This window comes from Anomaloglossus baeobatrachus, chromosome 11 (genome assembly GCF_048569485.1).
Source record: "Anomaloglossus baeobatrachus isolate aAnoBae1 chromosome 11, aAnoBae1.hap1, whole genome shotgun sequence".
Lineage (NCBI taxonomy): Eukaryota > Metazoa > Chordata > Amphibia > Anura > Aromobatidae > Anomaloglossus > Anomaloglossus baeobatrachus.
Window position 1 is genome coordinate 19,958,308 of NC_134363.1, and position 22,594 is coordinate 19,980,901.

General features: G+C 42.7%; 1 protein-coding gene across 3 annotated transcripts in view; it reads right to left on the minus strand.

The window, feature by feature from the left end:
- LOC142257222 (B-cell receptor CD22-like) overlaps positions 1-22,594 on the minus strand; it is a 53,279-nt gene that overhangs the window by 28,442 nt on the left and 2,243 nt on the right. For 2 of the 3 annotated variants that reach the window (XR_012727599.1, XM_075329370.1), the window contains exons 2-6: positions 21,483-21,549; positions 21,035-21,400; positions 15,972-16,259; positions 13,359-13,622; positions 11,382-11,624 (exon numbers count right to left, since the gene is read on the minus strand). Coding sequence is in view for 2 of the 3 variants with exons in the window: in XM_075329370.1 (XP_075185485.1) it covers positions 11,382-11,624; positions 13,359-13,622; positions 15,972-16,259; positions 21,035-21,400; positions 21,483-21,525 (1,204 nt within the window). In the remaining variant the exon portion in view is untranslated. Of the gene's footprint in view, positions 1-11,381; positions 11,625-13,358; positions 13,623-15,971; positions 16,260-21,034; positions 21,401-21,482; positions 21,550-21,990; positions 22,075-22,594 lie in introns of those variants that run through there. The other variant, XM_075329371.1, reaches the window with a different exon arrangement.

A 22,594-nucleotide genomic window follows, 5' to 3' on the forward strand; every position in this document is an offset into this window, starting at 1 on the left:
GGATATACTGTAGAGCGACACACATTTCCTGTATTTTGTATTAGATTACCTCTTGGTGGGACCAGAGTGGGTTTCTCAACCTTCAAATTACTCCGTGAATTGAATAAATAGGTGACCTCTTTTCAGGCAACAGTATAAGGTATGACAGACAGTATGTCCTGTAAGGGAATAGCATCATTGAATTACCACCTTTGTTGTAGACCATACATATGTGTGACTTACTGGTACTGAGGGGTATACCTGCAAGGGCTATCAGCGGTGTGTAGGTACAAACACCCCCTACCACAGGGATATAAAATGATGAATCGCTTCCTGCATTTCCTGCAATAAAACAACATAACGGATACATGTAGTTCTGGTTTCACTATCAGCCCAAGAAAGCATATTAGTACCATTATCCCGTCTTATGTGTCTATATATATATATATGACAGATATATTATAGTCACTGTCAAAATAGTAATAGTTTACTCCTCCTCTCTCGTATTGACATGATAATGGACAATTGCAGCTACCAATTGTGGCAGAGGTCCCAAAATATTCTTACGTATATACGTCTATTTAAATATATGAGAGGTTAGTTTACCTTGCCTTTAGGAGGGAATTTCTCTATGGCATAGTATTCCCATGCATTCCCATATCATTGTCTCACAGAGGTGTATACCTTCTGTGAGACTGCACGCAATAATGTCCAGTGCCACAAAGGCTATTTTGTTCATGCAGATGTATGGCTTCTAATTGTAGGGGCCACTGTCTGCAGCAGAAGGGTATCAGTGTACTAAGATAAACCCCCTATGACTGGTTAGAAAGCATACCTTGTTCTTGGAGCTCTACCAGTAAGGACTGTGAGTCCCGAGTGAAGCACACTCTAGCACACTGGGAGCTCACACTTGATCCCTGCCGTCTCAGTCTGTGCCTGCTGTCTGGACTGCTGCCCTGCACGCTCTGCGGGCCTTTTATTAAAGGGGTCCCGGAGGTGAGTTTGCTCCGTCCGAAAACCGGAAGTAGCGCGTGGCCGGAAGTGATGTAACGGAACTTTCACGTTCCCATGTCACAAGCTAGATCATGTGATCCAAACTGGGCGGGATTTAGGGAAACAACTTCCTCCAGTCCTATCTGTAGTGTGGAACGCATATGCGTTCCACAGGCACAGCAGTGTTGAAAATATGGCGATATTACTGTAGAACTTACGTACAATAGGCAATGCGTAGCGCTGCTTGTAGGAGTAAAATCCCCATAGATGATGTATATATATATAGATAAACAGTTAGTTTTTGCTTATATCACAGAATAGATCACGTGATCTGTGATAAATAAATGCAAATGATGTGTCATCCTTGTTGGTATGCCAAGCATATATATGGGGTTTTCAGAGGAGGACTTGTAATATATATATGTGTTAGTGCTAGCTCTATTAGGGGCATGCTTATGATGTCATTCTTGGTGGTATGACATACACATATAGACAGAGGAGGGCTTGTGCTCTAAATGGTGTTGGCAATATCCGTATTCGGGACATAATAGTGTTTGCCATATCCAGGGATTCACTCCTATTTATATCTTATAGGAGGCACCAGTTTCGTGGTGCTAATAGCTATCTTAAGGATTTCTATGCACTGTTCTTTGTAGACCACATTCCTCCTGAGGGTAAAGGGGTGAAGAGCGCATATATGTATATATATACACCCATTGCTGAAAAAAGGGTTACATTCTTGCCAATTTCCACATACCAACGTATAAGCGTAGATCCAACTACATATATGTGCTATTCCACTAGTGCAGTCTCAAAAAAGTATATGTTAAATATGGTAAAAATGACCATGTGCGGGGCATATCGTATATGCACAAAGCTTATGCCTATCATTATCAATCTGAACGACCCTAGGAAATAAGGGGGGGGGGGGGATTTATGGGGTATAGTAATGGGCCCTGGACGAAAGGGCTGGACTAAAAGCTAAATGAAGCTATGAAAGCTTATGATCTCATTGAGACCGTCAGGGGAGACCGAATCTAGGAGGAAAGTCCATCTCGCCTCCCGCTGCAGTATTTTCCTATCCCAGTCTCCCTTCCTAGAAGGTTTAGGTATAACCTCTAAAGCCTGAAAAGAGATACTTTTTAGATCCCCGCCATGGGTATTGTTGACATGTCTGGCTATCGCTGTATCCCTTTTGTGCCGGATATCTCCTACGTGTTCTCCAATCCTGGTTCGTAATTGTCTTTTGGTCTTTCCCACATATCCCATGGGGCAAGTGCAGGTACAAAGATAGACCACTCCTTCAGTTTTGCAGTTTGCAAAGTCTCTAAGTCTGAATATTCTGTTGGTTTTATGGTTCAGGAAGGTTTTTGACTGATTAATATAGGGGCAGTAGGTACACCTCCCACATCTAAAAGTACCTACTGGTCTTCTTTCCAGCCAGGTACCTGTGCCTTTTGGCACTGTAAAGTGACTGTGGGTTAAATGATCCCTAATGGACTTTCCCCTCCTAAAGGTGACACTTGGGTAATCAGAGATTAGTTCACATATGTCAGGGTCGGCTTTCAGTATGGACCAATGCCGTCTTATGATTTCCATCACTCTCCCATTTTGATCATCGTATGTGGCTATCAGTCTCGTGATATCTCTCTTGTCCTCTTTTGGTTTGTGTTTGAGCAAATCTCTTCTATTTATGTCCTTGGCATGGTGGTATGCCTGTTCTATGGTGACAGCTGGATAGCCTCTGTTATGGAAACGCTCTTTCATATTCAGAGCCTGTATCTCAAATTCTCCAAGTGATGAGCAATTGCGTCTCAGGCGTAGAAATTGCCCTTTAGGAATGCCTTTCTTGAGTGGTATCGGGTGGTGGCTTTCCCATCTGAGGAGACTATTTGTCGCTGTCGGTTTTCTATAAATGGATGTACTCAAAGTTCCATCTCTGTTCTTTATTATTTTCACATCCAAGAATGCTAAACTGTCCCCCCCTATCTCATATGTGAACTTAAGTCCTAAATCGTTGTTGTTAAGATATCCCATGAATTCTAGGAAGAGGGAGACCCCCCCTGTCCACAAAATAAGGACATCGTCTATATACCGACTCCATAGATTAATGTGGGGACCATAGGTAGCATCCTCTTCTTTAAAGACATACCTATCCTCCCACCATCCAAGGAAAATATTTGCATACGTGGGGGCACAGGGGCTCCCCATGGCTGTACCCCTTATCTGATGATAGAACTTACCCCCAAACAGGAAGTAATTGTGCGTTAGTACAAATTGTAACATTTCAATCACAAACTTATTGTGCAAGTTGAGGTGATTACCCCTTGTCGATAGGTAATGCCAGACAGCTTCCAGGCCTCTATCATGAGGGATGCTACTGTACAGTTGTTCTATATCTATAGATATCAGTATGGTCTCAGGTTCCAAGACGATTCCCTCTAGTTTTGCTATTAAGTCATTGGTATCTCTGATATATGATGGTAGACTTACCATGAATGGGCGGAGGATTTGGTCTAAGTAGATGCTCGCATTTTGGCCTAGTGCGTCTATCCCAGAGACTATGGGACGACCTTTTAGGGGTGACAGGCCCTTGTGAATTTTTGGGGTCGCATAGAAGGTGGCAATTACTGGGAATTTAGGGAGAAGAAAGTCTGATTCTTTCTCCGAAATCAGCCTCAAATCTAGAGCTCTCTCCACGATGTTTCTCAACACATCTAGGTATTCATTTGTAGGGTCTACAGGTAATGTCTCATAGGTGGTCATGTCCGACAATATCCTATGACACATGATGGGGTAGGTGTCTGTGTCCATTATTACTATATTCCCACCTTTATCTGATGGTTTAATCGTGAGACTGTTATTTTTTTCCAATCCCATAAGTGCTTCCCATTCCCCTCGTGTTAGGTTTGGTTTGGTGGATCTTATTTTGGGTTGAATGGCACACAGATCTTGGGTAACAAGTTTTGAAAAGATATCAAGACTGCTGCAGTCTGTCACCGGGGGCATCCTAGTGCTTTTAGGTTTTAGGTTAGTAAATGGGCCTTTACCTGTATGGTTACTATCTTCTGTGGATAGGTCTGCCAGCAATCTGACATCCTCTAACATTTCCACAGGTATCCCCAATCTTGCACATTCTGCCTTATCGTTATGTTTAAAGAACTTCTTCCATCTAAGTTTCCTTAGAAATAACTCCACATCTTTTACCCAATTAAACGGATCAAACCTAGTTGATCCCCTTTTTACTGCGTTAGGGGGGGAGAAACGCGTCAGGAGAGCAGGGGGATCCATTAGCCTAGTGGAACTCCAGGCTCCTACCTAATATTATCCAGCAATCCTAATTAGGGAATTTATGCCTAATATGAGAACCCTGGACAGCTAACGCATTGCCACTGTTTGTTTGTCTATGGTTCATCTGTTTGCACTTTTTTCACTTTTCTGGTGGTGGTTATCCCTGCTGGAGGCTGACAAGGACAGCGAGAGTTAGATATCTTTGTAGTGGAGTATAAGCAACATATACATCTACAAACAAGGAGGTAGGCACAGTGTACATTAAAACGACTACTAGCTGGACAGAGACGTACTAACATCTGTCCCCCTCTCTATAAACCACTGTCTACAACTGTGCTTAGGCGTGGGTTAACCATGTTTTACACCTGCACTTGTATATATATGTCTATTTGATGTACGAAATTGTAAGATAAGAACACTACATATGTTCTTTTTTAATATTTATTAATAAAATATTTTTATGAGAGTAGTTTAGTGGTGGTTTACTGTTTATGACTACCTCTATATAACCCTTTTGGTTTTTGTGAGAATCTATATGGCGGGCTTCCTATCAGGACCCCTTAATACAACGAAATGGCTGGACAATGCGGATGAGGTTTTCTCAGAAAGGACACCAGCAGGACTAGATAGTACTAGAAACACCTTGAGAAATATTTTTTCGGACCTCCTGTTAGCGTATAAACTAAACATCAAATCGTGGTGGGAGGTGCAGTCGCTTGAACAATACGTCAAACAGAGAATTGTTCCTAGAGGACTTAGGATCAATTTGATCCCTGCTGAACGGTCTAGGACAGATAGTCTAATTAAAAAGTGGGAAGAGGAACTGACCAACTCGTCTATAAGACTAATGACCATTCTGGTGGAGGAGGAGAAAATTACCCTAGAGAAGTCTTCAAAAGACCTCCAGGCACTTAGGGAGGAAGCCCTGAAATTTAAGGGAGACCCTGATTTTGATAACAAAGAAATAGCCCTTCAGCTGGCAGTTGACAAATATCAACAGAATCTTAAAACAAGAAAACATAAACACTTCTTGAGAGATCTGGGAGATTTCTCAGGCAGTAATAAAAACTCAGTGGCACCCATAGGTAGGTTGTCAGCTGACCTCTCCTCATCAGACTTATCTGACGCGGAACTCCAAGGCCAGCAGAATAGAAGTAGGAGTAGAGGTAGGAAAAACTTTAGAAATAGGAATAATTGGAACAGATCCAACTATAAACCCAGATCATGGAATCAAGAGCAGCCTCGATCTACCTTACCCTCATTCTTTGGATTGCCGGCACAGGGGACTGGTCAGCAGACTGCACCAACATACCAAACTGGCCCCACTGCCCCTTTATTACCTCCAACACCGTCACTAGCTCCTCCAGTACCATCATCCTCTTTTTTAGGGGACAGAGACCCATACAATCTAAGGAATCAGATACAACGAAACCAAAAGAGAAGATAGCCCCATTGGAACCTGCGGGACACCAGGTAATTAACCTGTCACACTATGTACTTACGGATACAGAAAAACGTGTATTAAGCTATGGTTTATCCTTCGTACCAACAACTAGGTTTGATCCGTTTAATTGGGTAAAAGATGTGGAGTTATTTCTAAGGAAACTTAGATGGAAGAAGTTCTTTAAACATAACGATAAGGCAGAATGTGCAAGATTGGGGATACCTGTGGAAATGTTAGAGGATGTCAGATTGCTGGCAGACCTATCCACAGAAGATAGTAACCATACAGGTAAAGGCCCATTTACTAACCTAAAACCTAAAAGCACTAGGATGCCCCCGGTGACAGACTGCAGCAGTCTTGATATCTTTTCAAAACTTGTTACCCAAGATCTGTGTGCCATTCAACCCAAAATAAGATCCACCAAACCAAACCTAACACGAGGGGAATGGGAAGCACTTATGGGATTGGAAAAAATAACAGTCTCACGATTAAACCATCAGATAAAGGTGGGAATATAGTAATAATGGACACAGACACCTACCCCATCATGTGTCATAGGATATTGTCGGACATGACCACCTATGAGACATTACCTGTAGACCCTACAAATGAATACCTAGATGTGTTGAGAAACATCGTGGAGAGAGCTCTAGATTTGAGGCTGATTTCGGAGAAAGAATCAGACTTTCTTCTCCCTAAATTCCCAGTAATTGCCACCTTCTATGCGACCCCAAAAATTCACAAGGGCCTGTCACCCCTAAAAGGTCGTCCCATAGTCTCTGGGATAGACGCACTAGGCCAAAATGCGAGCATCTACTTAGACCAAATCCTCCGCCCATTCGTGGTAAGTCTACCATCATATATCAGAGATACCAATGACTTAATAGCAAAACTAGAGGGAATCGTCTTGGAACCTGAGACCATACTGATATCTATAGATATAGAACAACTGTACAGTAGCATCCCTCATGATAGAGGCCTGGGAGCTGTCTGGCATTACCTATCGACAAGGGGTAATCACCTCAACTTGCACAATAAGTTTGTGATTGAAATGTTACAATTTGTACTAACGCACAATTACTTCCTGTTTGGGGGTAAGTTCTATCATCAGATAAGGGGTAAAGCCATGGGGAGCCCCTGTGCCCCCACGTATGCAAATATTTTCCTTGGATGGTGGGAGGATAGGTATGTCTTTAAAGAAGAGGATGCTACCTATGGTCCCCACATTAATCTATGGAGTCGGTATATAGACGATGTCCTTATTTTGTGGACAGGGGGGGTCTCCCTCTTCCTAGAATTCATGGGATATCTTAACAACAACGATTTAGGACTTAAGTTCACATATGAGATAGGGGGGGACAGTTTAGCATTCTTGGATGTGAAAATAATAAAGAACAGAGATGGAACTTTGAGTACATCCATTTATAGAAAACCGACAGCGACAAATAGTCTCCTCAGATGGGAAAGCCACCACCCGATACCACTCAAGAAAGGCATTCCTAAAGGGCAATTTCTACGCCTGAGACGCAATTGCTCATCACTTGGAGAATTTGAGATACAGGCTCTGAATATGAAAGAGCGTTTCCATAACAGAGGCTATCCAGCTGTCACCATAGAACAGGCATACCACCATGCCAAGGACATAAATAGAAGAGATTTGCTCAAACACAAACCAAAAGAGGACAAGAGAGATATCACGAGACTGATAGCCACATACGATGATCAAAATGGGAGAGTGATGGAAATCATAAGACGGCATTGGTCCATACTGAAAGCCGACCCTGACATATGTGAACTAATCTCTGATTACCCAAGTGTCACCTTTAGGAGGGGAAAGTCCATTAGGGATCATTTAACCCACAGTCACTTTACAGTGCCAAAAGGCACAGGTACCTGGCTGGAAAGAAGACCAGTAGGTACTTTTAGATGTGGGAGGTGTACCTACTGCCCCTATATTAATCAGTCAAAAACCTTCCTGAACCATAAAACCAACAGAATATTCAGACTTAGAGACTTTGCAAACTGCAAAACTGAAGGAGTGGTCTATCTTTGTACCTGCACTTGCCCCATGGGATATGTGGGAAAGACCAAAAGACAATTACGAACCAGGATTGGAGAACACGTAGGAGATATCCGGCACAAAAGGGATACAGCGATAGCCAGACATGTCAACAATACCCATGGCGGGGATCTAAAAAGTATCTCTTTTCAGGCTTTAGAGGTTATACCTAAACCTTCTAGGAAGGGAGACTGGGATAGGAAAATACTGCAGCGGGAGGCGAGATGGACTTTCCTCCTAGATTCGGTCTCCCCTGACGGTCTCAATGAGATCATAAGCTTTCATAGCTTCATTTAGCTTTTAGTCCAGCCCTTTCGTCCAGGGCCCATTACTATACCCCATAAATCCCCCCCCCCCCTTATTTCCTAGGGTCGTTCAGATTGATAATGATAGGCATAAGCTTTGTGCATATACGATATGCCCCGCACATGGTCATTTTTACCATATTTAACATATACTTTTTTGAGACTGCACTAGTGGAATAGCACATATATGTAGTTGGATCTACGCTTATACGTTGGTATGTGGAAATTGGCAAGAATGTAACCCTTTTTTCAGCAATGGGTGTATATATATACATATATGCGCTCTTCACCCCTTTACCCTCAGGAGGAATGTGGTCTACAAAGAACAGTGCATAGAAATCCTTAAGATAGCTATTAGCACCACGAAACTGGTGCCTCCTATAAGATATAAATAGGAGTGAATCCCTGGATATGGCAAACACTATTATGTCCCGAATACGGATATTGCCAACACCATTTAGAGCACAAGCCCTCCTCTGTCTATATGTGTATGTCATACCACCAAGAATGACATCATAAGCATGCCCCTAATAGAGCTAGCACTAACACATATATATATTACAAGTCCTCCTCTGAAAACCCCATATATATGCTTGGCATACCAACAAGGATGACACATCATTTGCATTTATTTATCACAGATCACGTGATCTATTCTGTGATATAAGCAAAAACTAACTGTTTATCTATATATATATACATCATCTATGGGGATTTTACTCCTACAAGCAGCGCTACGCATTGCCTATTGTACGTAAGTTCTACAGTAATATCGCCATATTTTCAACACTGCTGTGCCTGTGGAACGCATATGCGTTCCACACTACAGATAGGACTGGAGGAAGTTGTTTCCCTAAATCCCGCCCAGTTTGGATCACATGATCTAGCTTGTGACATGGGAACGTGAAAGTTCCGTTACATCACTTCCGGCCACGCGCTACTTCCGGTTTTCGGACGGAGCAAACTCACCTCCGGGACCCCTTTAATAAAAGGCCCGCAGAGCGTGCAGGGCAGCAGTCCAGACAGCAGGCACAGACTGAGACGGCAGGGATCAAGTGTGAGCTCCCAGTGTGCTAGAGTGTGCTTCACTCGGGACTCACAGTCCTTACTGGTAGAGCTCCAAGAACAAGGTATGCTTTCTAACCAGTCATAGGGGGTTTATCTTAGTACACTGATACCCTTCTGCTGCAGACAGTGGCCCCTACAATTAGAAGCCATACATCTGCATGAACAAAATAGCCTTTGTGGCACTGGACATTATTGCGTGCAGTCTCACAGAAGGTATACACCTCTGTGAGACAATGATATGGGAATGCATGGGAATACTATGCCATAGAGAAATTCCCTCCTAAAGGCAAGGTAAACTAACCTCTCATATATTTAAATAGACGTATATACGTAAGAATATTTTGGGACCTCTGCCACAATTGGTAGCTGCAATTGTCCATTATCATGTCAATACGAGAGAGGAGGAGTAAACTATTACTATTTTGACAGTGACTATAATATATCTGTCATATATATATAGACACATAAGACGGGATAATGGTACTAATATGCTTTCTTGGGCTGATAGTGAAACCAGAACTACATGTATCCGTTATGTTGTTTTATTGCAGGAAATGCAGGAAGCGATTCATCATTTTATATCCCTGTGGTAGGGGGTGTTTGTACCTACACACCGCTGATAGCCCTTGCAGGTATACCCCTCAGTACCAGTAAGTCACACATATGTATGGTCTACAACAAAGGTGGTAATTCAATGATGCTATTCCCTTACAGGACATACTGTCTGTCATACCTTATACTGTTGCCTGAAAAGAGGTCACCTATTTATTCAATTCACGGAGTAATTTGAAGGTTGAGAAACCCACTCTGGTCCCACCAAGAGGTAATCTAATACAAAATACAGGAAATGTGTGTCGCTCTACAGTATATCCCAAATAGAGGACATGTATAATCATATATCTTATTATCCCTACAGGAGGGACGAATACATAACCTATGATAATTATATGACCATACGTCTCCTGGTGAATTGTAGTGGAGAAAAAACCGGCCTATATATTGATTAAAAGAGTGTATACCACTACATCTCTATATATACAGGTAGAACTCCAGACGTTATGTGTATGAGAAATTTTGCCTGAGTACACGAATAATATGAAATTACCCGCCCACCTTTTCCTACACATTTCTACAGGGACCAACTATTGAATAAGCTTCATCCTTATCCTGGGCATTTGAACGGTCCGCTCATACAACTACATACTAAGAGGGAACACCTATTAGCACTCTAATTAAGAGAACTGGTCCCTTGTAAGTGTACCTATATAGCTATATGTGCCTAAAACAATGCAGTCGTGTGATTATCTATATACTTACAATATTTTTTCGTTCATCCCTTTAGGTGTCCTTTCTTGAGAAGTGACTCACAAAAAATCCTCTGATGATCCCCTTTTTACTGCGTTAGGGGGGGAGAAACGCGTCAGGAGAGCAGGGGGATCCATTAGCCTAGTGGAACTCCAGGCTCCTACCTAATATTATCCAGCAATCCTAATTAGGGAATTTATGCCTAATATGAGAACCCTGGACAGCTAACGCATTGCCACTGTTTGTTTGTCTATGGTTCATCTGTTTGCACTTTTTTCACTTTTCTGGTGGTGGTTATCCCTGCTGGAGGCTGACAAGGACAGCGAGAGTTAGATATCTTTGTAGTGGAGTATAAGCAACATATACATCTACAAACAAGGAGGTAGGCACAGTGTACATTAAAACGACTACTAGCTGGACAGAGACGTACTAACATCTGTCCCCCTCTCTATAAACCACTGTCTACAACTGTGCTTAGGCGTGGGTTAACCATGTTTTACACCTGCACTTGTATATATATGTCTATTTGATGTACGAAATTGTAAGATAAGAACACTACATATGTTCTTTTTTAATATTTATTAATAAAATATTTTTATGAGAGTATGTTCCTTTTGTTCTCTTGAGAGAAAGGAAACTTCTTATACCACTTTTTTCTGACAAACCCAATAACAATACCTAAACACTTAGTAAAGTCAAATGTTTAATCTTATTGCTAAGGGTAGACAGATAACACCTGTTGAAGTGTGTGACTAGTTTTAAGCCTATGGTCCACAGGAAAAACTATTAATTTCACTAATTTTTAAACATTTCTTATTAAAATGAGCAATTGAAAAAAAATAAATTGTTTGGACTTTTTTTTGTTATAAAAAGGACATATTTGATCAACTTTGAGCAGGAATTGATTTCAAGTCATTTCTGGTTCCAGATCATTTACCTGTATGGTTGATGTCTTCAGAGGAGGAATTCCCGACACTGTTGTGAGCGATACATGAATATTGCCCGGAGTTCTCTACATTATTGTCTATGGTCAGAGTCTTCCCTGTCTGATCCTGTAATATGAATCCATCCTTCTTCCAAGTGTAATGAGTTACATCAGGTCGGCTGCTTAGGAAATCACAGATCAATTTACTGGATCCACCTTCATTCTTCACGGTGATGTGAACTCCAGTAGCTGCATCTACAGAAAGAGGAAAATTAAATAATCCCACTGATGATGAAGAACATATATTTATCTAGTACTAAAAATTAGAAAACTAAAAAAATTGAAAAATGAACCACAGTAGTGCGGATACCAAAGGAGAAGAAAAGAAAATCATTTTAAACAATTCTAAATTGCTTTAAAAATTCCCATTTTAGCTTTCAATATTTGGTCTTTTAATTTTTGGAGAACATTTTTTTGTTTTAATTCTACATGTCAACTTTTCAAATTTTGGTTGCATTTTTAGAGTTAAGAGGGTGTTACACGCAGCGATATTGCTTGCGATATCGCTAGCGAGTGTACCCGCCCCCGTCGTTTGTGCGTCACGGGCAAATCGCTGCCCGTGGCGCACAATATCGTTAGGAGCCGTCACACGGAGTTACCTTTGTAAGGGGGTGGTTCGTGCGGCGTCACAGCAGCGTCACTAAGCGGCCGCCCAATAGAAGCGGAGGGGCGGAGATGAGCGGCTGTAACATCCTGCCCTCCTCCTTCCTTCCTCATTGCCGTCGGCCGCAGGTAAGCTGTAGTTCGTTGTTCCCAAGCTGTCACACGTAGCGATGTGTGCTGCCTCGGGAATGACGAACAACCTGCGTCCTCTACAATCAATGATTTTATGAAAATGAATGACGTGTCAACGATGGACAATTTGGTGAATATTTTCCATTGTTAACGGTCGTTCGTGCGTGTCACACGCAACGACATCACTAACGATACCAGATGTGCATCACGGAATCCGTGACCCCGGCGATATATCGTTAGATCTGTCATTGCGTGTAACAGGGCCTTTACAGGGAAGATACAGGTTACATTATTATTTTTTTTTTCTTTTTGGATCCAATGTATAAAGAATTGTCACCAGAAATCTGAGTAAAACAGGAGAATACTTTATAAATTTTAACACAACTCGAGGTTGCACAATTTGCGACTTTTGCCAGTGTAAGCTGCATTACTACAATCAGTATTTGGTGAGGTTTTGATGTTGCAGAACTTCTGCAGCATTTGTTCCCCTATTGCAAAAATGAAGTTACTTGTGTTTTTAGATTGTGATTTTTCATGTGTTTTTATAGCATTCTTGATGCCGTGGTTTTCGTCTCTTTTATTTTATGTAACTCTTAAATAAGGCTTCTTTGTTTTTCACAAGGGGAAGATGAAGACCAGCAACCTGATTGCTTGATACTGTTAAGGAAATGGCAGAGCGGACCTTGGTGGACCTATCTAGGCAGAGAAGACCCTGGTGGACCTATCTAGGCGGAGAAGACCCTGGTGGACCTATCTTGGCGTAGAAGACCCTTGTGGACTTATCTAAGCTACACAAGATTGATCTTCCTACAAAGCATCCATTCATCAAGTCGCCATGGCTTCATATTGATCTGAAGGCCGTTAAATGAAAATAAACTTTTTTGATACTTCCTGGTATTTAGCATTGACAAAACTTTATTGTTGTAGTCATGCACAGATTACATGTATTTTTGGTGTTTGGAAAAGCTTAAAATGCAAATCTGTTTTTACCTGTGAATTTTCTGCATATAATGCAATACTAGTGAGAAAATCGGCACAAAAATATGAATGTACCCACAAGAGAAATTGACATTTTGAAAATTCGAAACATGCACAATCAGTTTTCACTGAGTTAAAAAGAAGCACAGTGGGCACGAGATTCCTATAAATCCCATCCACTTTACGCTGTACTTTTGCTCCAGGTTGTATACTTACATAGCACAGGAATCTCCATCAGGGCTGGTTCTCCTCTCCCATCATCATTTATTGCAGCGCAGGAATATGGCTCCATGTCTCTGGTCACTTTCCTCACGGTGATCTCTCGTCCTATATCTGGTAATTTGGTTTTATCCTTCCCTTCGTACCATTCATACTTATTCACTTTAGTCTTGGAGATGCAGTTACATTGTAAAGTCACGTCACTCCCTTCCATCACTTCATCTTTTCCAAGGACAATGACAGTCACATTTTTTAGTGTTCCTGTTAAACAAATTTATATACTGAATAAGTGTTTTCATCAGTGCTTTGTATGCAACAAATGACTAATTCATTCTATTTCTTATAAATCACAGAAATGTTCAAGAAAAGCCCCCTTACCTACACCCAAGGAAGTATTGTTAAATATCTATATATATATATATATATATATATATATATACAGCAATGCTAAAAATAAACATGAGTGCAGGGCTTCAAAGAACAATAAAACCAAGCTGGGGCAAAGAAGGTAATGCCGAAACGCACGTCGGGGTGGGTGTCACAGTTACAGACCTGGTGCTTCTGTTGTGCTTAGGTAAAATGTTTTTTGGTTCTCTATGCTACCACTGCATGCCTTTATATACATCTTGAATGGTTGTGTTATTGTACAAACGTTAATGTCCCTTATGGTGTATACTGCCACTACGTACCTCTATATACAATTTAAGTGGTTTCTGTTGTTGGACAGAAGTTAATGTCCTTTGCCTTGTCTACTGCCACTGTGTGTCTTTACATATACCTTGAGTGATTTCAGCTGCTATGCAGAGGTTAATGTCCTCTATCTGTATACTGTTACTACATATCTGGATATTAATCCTATGTATTGTATATAGATCTGTTTTTTTGGTACCATGTGTCCGCTCATGTAGTTCACATGGCATAGATAGTAGCACCTTTTTTTTGTTTTTGATGTATCGTGCACCTTGGGTGATTGCACCTTTACTGTTTAACTTCGTCATATATATAATCATGCACATACTATTAGTGATAATCTTATAACTACCTCATTGCGCTTTATATTTATTACTATGTATTTATATACCGGTTTTTGATTAGTCAGGTTTGTTTTGTATTTACCGTAATTCTTCACTTTTGCCTTTACTGCGTTTTATATAAACAGCACCAGTCAATACTATAAATTGGTTTATCCAGGCTGTACGCAATTTTCTGTGACACCCGATTTTTTTCCAGAAAACTGTTATGTCTTATATGTATATAATAAAGTTTATAATCATTTAGACCTTTTAGTTCTTATAAATGTCTATTAGTTAAATCCATAACATTTTCTGTTTCCATGCTTTTCTTTTGGTTTGTAATTAAATAGTGTAATTGGCTTTAAATGGAGTTTTATTTTTTTAAAGTCCTAGATTATTTCCTTTTCCAAGTTCAAAAGAGCTTTAATGGTGCCACAAAAAAGTGCTCAAGTATCTTTCAGCCCTCGTCAAAAGGAGAAGGATTCCCAATAATCCTTTCCCTATCTCTAGGCTACAGGAAGAGTGAGGGATCGGTGGTGTCTCCTCATCAAAGCTTAACGAGAGGAGTAGTGTTTGTGTAACTGACTACTCAGTCTAGATTGTATCTCCTCATGAAGGAGAAGATGGAAGACATAGGTGGAAGTGGAACCTCTTAGACACACATCCTCCACTCCAATCCCATCACAATCGGAAGGTAACCCACAAAGGAAAGGAGCATCAAACCAAAACAAATTTTGTGATGGACATTGGTGCATGATGAAAATGAAGTGAAATATATTGCGAAAGTGTAATAATGACAGAATCATCATCAGAAACTGTCTAAAATTTGCCACCTTAGCCAAAAGGCCAAAGTGCATAAGTGTCATGGAAAACAGTTGGTGTCTTACACCAAATTTATGAACCAGAGGGACATTACTCCTGAGGAGGCAATTCTTCACCTCAAGCTTTGCAATTTAAGCCAGCTTTAGTTGGCTTCAGTCTTGGGGGGGGGAGTCGAAGTCACCTAAGAAGATGACTATATACAACACCTAGCATTCACCCAAAACCTTCCACGGAATGGGCATTAATGTATCGATCTAGTCTACTAATAATAACCCCTGAATTATCAAGCCACTGATACTTGATCTTAGTCAAATGGTTTTGCATGGACCTATGATATATTGCAAACTGCACTATAATCACATGATACAGAGCAAAGACGGAATGTAGTGCTGGAGGATCCTCGGGTCGGTCATGGTTCTACCACATCAAAGATGATAACCTAATGTAATAAGCTCATGTAGGAGGATAAGCTAAAAAGCTGACCGGGAAACCATCGCACTCTATACTGTGGACAAGTCATGTATAAAAGAAACTTTATATCATGATATGATGAAGAGGATAGACTGATAAAAATTGGATTTTCTACAATCTGATTGTATTGACACGTTATCACGTGACATGACGCAACCGGATATTATGGAATGGCTGCTGATTTATTGAACATTTTTCTAAGATCATTCATTGAGATGTTTACGTATAGAGATATATAGAGGGACAGAGTAATAGAGGACAATAAAGGTTATGACATATTGTACCAGTCATATATAGTACGTACTGGTGATGTTTAGCGTTCCTAATTCATGAAAACTTTGTCCATTAGGATATGTAGCCGTGCACTGGATATTGGTCCCATCATCCAGATATGAAGGGATATAAGTAAGCTCTGATTCTTCTCTCCAGGATCCTTCATAAATCTCCACTGATTGATGATGAACTTGTCCCGGTTTGTTCCATTGTAGAGATGGAGGACTGGAGCGGCACGTGTGCTCTACCGTACATCGTATAGTGGTGGCTTCTCCTTCAGTCATACGGCTAGACAAATAAAGTTGAATGTACTCTCGATCTGTCGAATAAAATATTTTACGTCAGACTCCATTCTTTAATGGTGTTTCTCTATTAGGAATCATGCATCAACAGAGATTGTGATTACTAAAACTCTACAAAGAATTAATAGTAGCAATGAGTGAACTGTAAAGTTTGGGGTTCATACCGATCATAGGTCTCCGGTGCTCGAACACAGACTTCTCATAAAGTTTGAATGCTGTTTGTATTCTAATAAATTTTGTTTGCAATCAACAAGGTTTTCAGCTGTGAGCACTTCCGCAGCCATGCCGAGTACTGGCCACACCGCATCATCAGGTCTATATAGGACCTGGTAAAGCAATGCTCGGCACATGGAAGTTGACAAAAGCAAAGTTCCCTCCTTACATATTGTACACTTGCATTCTTTAGTGCCTTCCAAGGGGCACTAAAGGGTGTTTTTAGCCTTTTTTAACTAACAAATAATTTAAAAAAAACGGAGTGGGATCCTTTTAATGTTTGATAACTAACCAAGATAAAGCAGAAAGCTGCAGGCTAGTATTATCAGGCTTGGGAGGGCCATGTTATAAGGCCTTTCCCAGCTTAATTATAGCAGCCCACAGCTGCCCCAGAAGTGGCACATCCATTAGATCCCCCCAATTTTGACTTTTTCTGATTGCCCTGGTGCGGTGGTAATCAGGGTAATATTTTGGGGGTTGATGTCAGCTGTGAATTGACAGCTGGCATCAAGTCCAGGAGATAGTAATGGAGAGGCATCTATCAGACACCCCCATTACTAACCCAGGAAGTATAAAGTTAAAAAAAACACAAACTGGAAAAATTAGTTTATTTGAATAAAAACTCCCTTCATGCAGTCTCGCATTGGCATCACCCGACACAGCCGCACACTCTCCGGACAGGGGCGGCTTAGCTGCATGGAAATACATGCAGCCGACCTGCTCCTGTCAGGAGATTGTGTGCTGTGCCAGGTGATACCAATGCGACACTCGAACAGTGACAGTCACAGTTCACTCGAGTCCATGGCAGCCATGGACTCGGGTGAACTATGACATCACCGCGAACACGGCCGAAAACAGCTGATGACTGCAGAGTGTCAGCAGTCCAGCAGTGCAGTGAATACCGCCAGAAGTTAATGATCAGACCCGGAAGAAGAAGGGAGACAGAGTCTGCAGGATATGTCGCAGGATCTGTAAGCATAATCATAATCTATATATATAATTGCCATATTCTGTCTGTCTGTTTTGGTCCAAAATGATGTCATTACAGTGACAACCGTCGCATTGGCCGCTCGGCTCAGCCTGGGCTCGCCCCCTGCACGGATTGGCCACTTGCACTGCCCACCGCATGCATTGGCCGCTTGGCCAAGTCCCGCCCCCGCATGAATTGGCCGCTTGGCCCGGCCCTCTGCACGCATTGGCCGCTCGGCCAGGCCCTGCCCCTCTCATGCATTGGACGCTAAGCATGGCCACGCCCCCCACACGCATTTCCCAAACGCACATGGAGCCCCGACCCCCAGGTGACTGATGCACTCCCGGGAGCCCACACCGGCAATCCAGCCGAGACATACCCTTGCGTTGCTGGGATCGTGTCGGAGCCGGCGTACGCTGGTAACCATGGTACACATCGGGTAACCATGGAAACCACTTTGCTTAATTACCAGATTGTGTACCTTTGTTACCAGCTCCCTGCCCATTCAAATCGTTGGTCTCCTGCTCTCAAAAACGCCGATGCGTGTTCCACAGCAGGAGACCAGCAAATAAAAAATAAACCAGCACTGTCGCTTTCAATAGTTACCTGATGTGTACCATGCTTACTAGCTTACCCCGTCTCCCTGCACACACGTGCCATAGCCAGCATACGCCGGTAACCATGGTACACATCGGGTAACTATGGAAACCGCTTTGCATAGTTACCCGAGCCCCGCCCCCACACACTATGCCAACTCCGCCACGCCCCCCGCACACTGGCCATGCTTGGCCACGCCCCCCTTACACGATGCCCGCTCGGCCATGCCCCCCATACACTATGCCCAATCGGCCACGCCCCCTGCACACTATGCCCGCTTGGCCACCCCCCCTCGCACATTATGCCCACTCGGCCATGCCCCCCCACATTATGCCCACTCGGCCACGCCCCCACACATTATGCCCACTCAGCCACGCCCCCCACACACTGTGCCTTCTTGGCCATGCCCCCTCACATTATGCCCACTCGGCCATGCCCCCGCACTGTGCCCGCTCGGCCACGCCCCTCTCACATTTTGATTGCTCGGCCATGCCCCCTCACACATTGGGCACCTATACACCTACCCCCCAGGACTACTCCTCCTATTAGACACCTCCCCCAAGGACTACTCCACCTATTAGACACCTCCCCCAGGACTACTCCACCTATTAGACACCTCCCCTCAAAGACTACTCCACCTATTAGACACCTCCCCCCAAAGACTACTCCACCTATTAGACACCTCCCCCCAAGGACTACTCCACCTATTATACACCTCCCCCCAAGGACTACTCCACCTATTAGACACCTACACCCCGGGACTACTCCACCAATTACACACCTCCCCCCAGGACTACTCCTCCTATTAGACTCCTCCTCCCCAGGACTACTCCTACTATTAGACTCCTCCCCCTCCAGGACTACTCCTAATATACTCCTCCCCCAGGACTACTCCTCCTATTAGACTCCTCTCCCCCAGGACTACTCCTCCTATTAGGCTCCTCCCCCCAGGACTACTCCTCTTAGTAGACTCCTCTCCCCCCAGGACTACTCCTCCTATTAGACTCCTCCCCCAGGACTACTCCTCCTATTATACTCCTCTCTTCCCATGACTACTTCTCCTATTATCCTCCTCTCCCCCCAGGACTACTCCTCCTATTATCCTCCTCTCCCCCCAGGACTACTCCTCCTATTATCCTGCTCTCCCCCGAGGACTACTCCTCCTATTATACTCCTCCCCCCCAGGACTACTCTTCTTATTATCCTCATCTCTCCCCAGGACTACTCCTCCTATTATACTCCTCTTCCCCCAGGACTACTCCTCCTATTATCCTCCTTTCTCCCAAGGTCTACTCCTCCTATTAGACTACTCTCCCCCCAGGACTACTACTCCTATTATCCTCCTCTCTCCCCAGGACTACTCCTGCTATTATACTCCTCTCTCCCCAGGACTTCTCCTTTTATTATACTCCTCTCTCCCCAGGACTTCTCCTCCTATTATACTCCTCTTCTCCCAGGACTCCTCCTCCTATTATCCTCCTCTCCCCCAGGACTACTCCTCCTATTATCCTCCTCTCTCCCCAGGACTTCTCCTCCTATTATACTCCTATCTCCCCAGGACTACTCCTCCTATTATCCTCCTCTCTCCCCAGGACTACTCCTCCTATTATCCTCCTCTCTCCCAAGGACTACTCCTCCTATTAGACTCCTCTCCCCCCAGGAATACTCCTCCTATTATACTCCTCTTCTCCCAGGACTACTCCTTCTATTATCCTCCTCTGCACCAGGACTACTCCTCTAATGAGACTCCTCACCCCCCCAGGACTACTCCTCCTATTATACTCCTCTCTCCCCAGGACTACTCCTCCAACACACACACTGCACAAAACATACCTCCCCCAAAACACACACACACCCACACAAACCGTGCAACACACACAGCACCACACACACACACACAACACTGCAGATACACAGCGCTCCAAAAAAAATGCAACACACACAACGCAACACACAAAGAACACCGCTCTCACCCCCCCTACACCCAGAGAACACCCAGAACATTTACAGCCCCTGCACAAACACTTTTCAACTACACACAACAACATCTATATATATATAACAAAAATCATACATTAACTACACAATAAATTCTAGAATACCCGATGCGTTAGAATCCGGCCACCTTCTAGAATTTTTCAATAATGTGCTTGTTTTACAGCCCCTGGACCCAAATTGGACCCGCAGTGTAATACGAGCTTCCCAGGAAAGCTCGTGTTCGGGATCGTGTGCATGAAAACTATGTGTTCGGTATAGACCCCGACCTTTAGAGTTCGGGTTCACCCATCATTAGCTGTTGCACAAGGTGGTGGCGCGGTTTGATTGCAACCAATTAGAGATGGCGGGGCTGCCAGTGGGTGGGGAAAAGCAGAGAATATGTATGTGGGTAATGAGCAGCCCTGGAAGTAATGATACCGCCTCGTGGGGGACTCGGTAAGTACAGCGCACCTGCTTTAATCCCGACCTTGCTTTTCTACCACTATTTTAAAGTGCATGATTTGTGTCCCCATAGACTTATATGGGGATCTGCATCCGGGTAGACATTCAGAATAACTTGCTTTGGTTTTTTTAAATCCAGTTGGACGCGCTGATTCCGGATATCTGTGGGCTCGACCATCACTATTAACCAAAATGTTGCCACATGGCCTAATAAAGTCCACTTTTTTCTATTTTTCTATTTTGGAGGGCTGACTTTGTTTTTTTTCAACTATTATTTGCTTTGGATACAGCCACTTTGGCGGCTTTACACCCAATATAACACATTTCTCTGCTCTTCCAGTTTTATTCTTCTATCTCTTCTCTATGTAGTCCTCTATGTCCAGCCAATATACATTCATGACATATTTCCTCCCATCCACCCCATTCATGAATATGTAACACAACACACACTATAAAACTCATCATATACATTGTTTTTTTAGGAATAATTGTATTATTAATTAATATAATGAGACAAGATAAGTAAGAAGATTTCTACTGGTTCCTGGAATATTGGATATTTTCTATAGTTACCTGTGACAGAGAGAAGAACAAAACTATTCTGTTTATAATCTGCATTTATTGTTCTGTCTTCTGCGATCCCTGGATTATAATATTTGTCCCCATCTTCTCTCCTCACAGGGTCTATCCGCAGGGTGCAGCTGTTATTTCCCGGTACCAGTGAGGTCCGATCTTTGTATTCCTCCATTACTGTAGATGAGTCCTTGGTGTTTAGGATTTCTGGATAGCCCCTGCTAGCATATAAGTACCAGACAGTGCTGGATGCTCCTGATCTCCCATCAGGATGATATGTACAAGGAATCTCCACACAGGAATCAAGAAGAGCATAAATTCTAGAAGGGAACGTCCATCGCTGACCTAGAGAACCCAGATAGAAGCCTGGAGACAATGAGCAGAACATGAGGCCGGGGTCACAGAATCCCATTATATCAGATTATTCTGTAATTGTGAGAATATTTACCCTGACAGATGAGGAGAAGATAAATCTGCTTCATAGGGTCCATTCTGGATTAGGATTATCTGGAAATCTGATCATAGACACCGAGAAGATGGAAAACACAAGAATGTGTTACTGTCATTAGAACGTTCTATTTGTATGTATTTACCGGAACATTCCGTTACACAAATGCTCTGCTCTTTCTATGTATTTACCTGTTATACATATATTCTGCTCTATGAGGGGATTATTATACAATACTGTGGGCTGATGATGATACTTCCCAGCACTGACCCAATATATAGAACTTTGCTGCACATCCTTCATAAAGACTAATTAGTCTGTGATGTGACCCCGTAAATCCGGATAAATGAACAAATAAAAGTGAAAGCTCAAACTTGAAAAAATTGTTATGATTGTGATTATGATTATTTATCTTATTTCTTTATTTTTAACCCCTTCCTGACATGTGGCATAATATTATATCACATTATTGGGTCTCGAGAAGACACAGTCATTTTATGTAGCTAACATTCACTATATAACGCTGGACGCGTCCTGAGTGCAGGGTCTTCGTGATGGCGGTGCTGTGTGGTGTCTCAGCGCAGGACCCCCATGCAGCAGGAGGTGGAGCAGCTGCTGAAGGCAGTAAAGCAGTATAGAGGCCGGCCAACATCACTGCACCAACCACACTGCTGCTCGCTGTTATCTACCAATACACAATCATATATACATATGCGGCCAGAGAAAAAAAAAACCAAATAAATGTATTGTTCATATAAAGCTGCAGTAAACGTGTTAGAACCCTAGGAGAAAAGATGAAAATAAAAAAGATGGACGTGCACGGTTTGCTATAGCTGATTTGGAATATAATTTGGTAAAGTGGTGCAGGTGGAAAATATTATTTCTATAGGGATTAGTCAATGTGAACGATCAAATGTGAATGAACATTGAAAAAAATGATATGTGGCACCCCTGAGGCTCCAGTCGCCATAGGGTATTGCAGCTCATTTAAGCTGCAGTATTCAACTCTGGTAAGAAGGGGGTTAATCACTGCTGTTCCACATTCATACCTTACATAAAGCTTAGGAGCCTTCTCACTGGGGAGCTGGACTAGGGTAGGCAGGGGGTTGGTC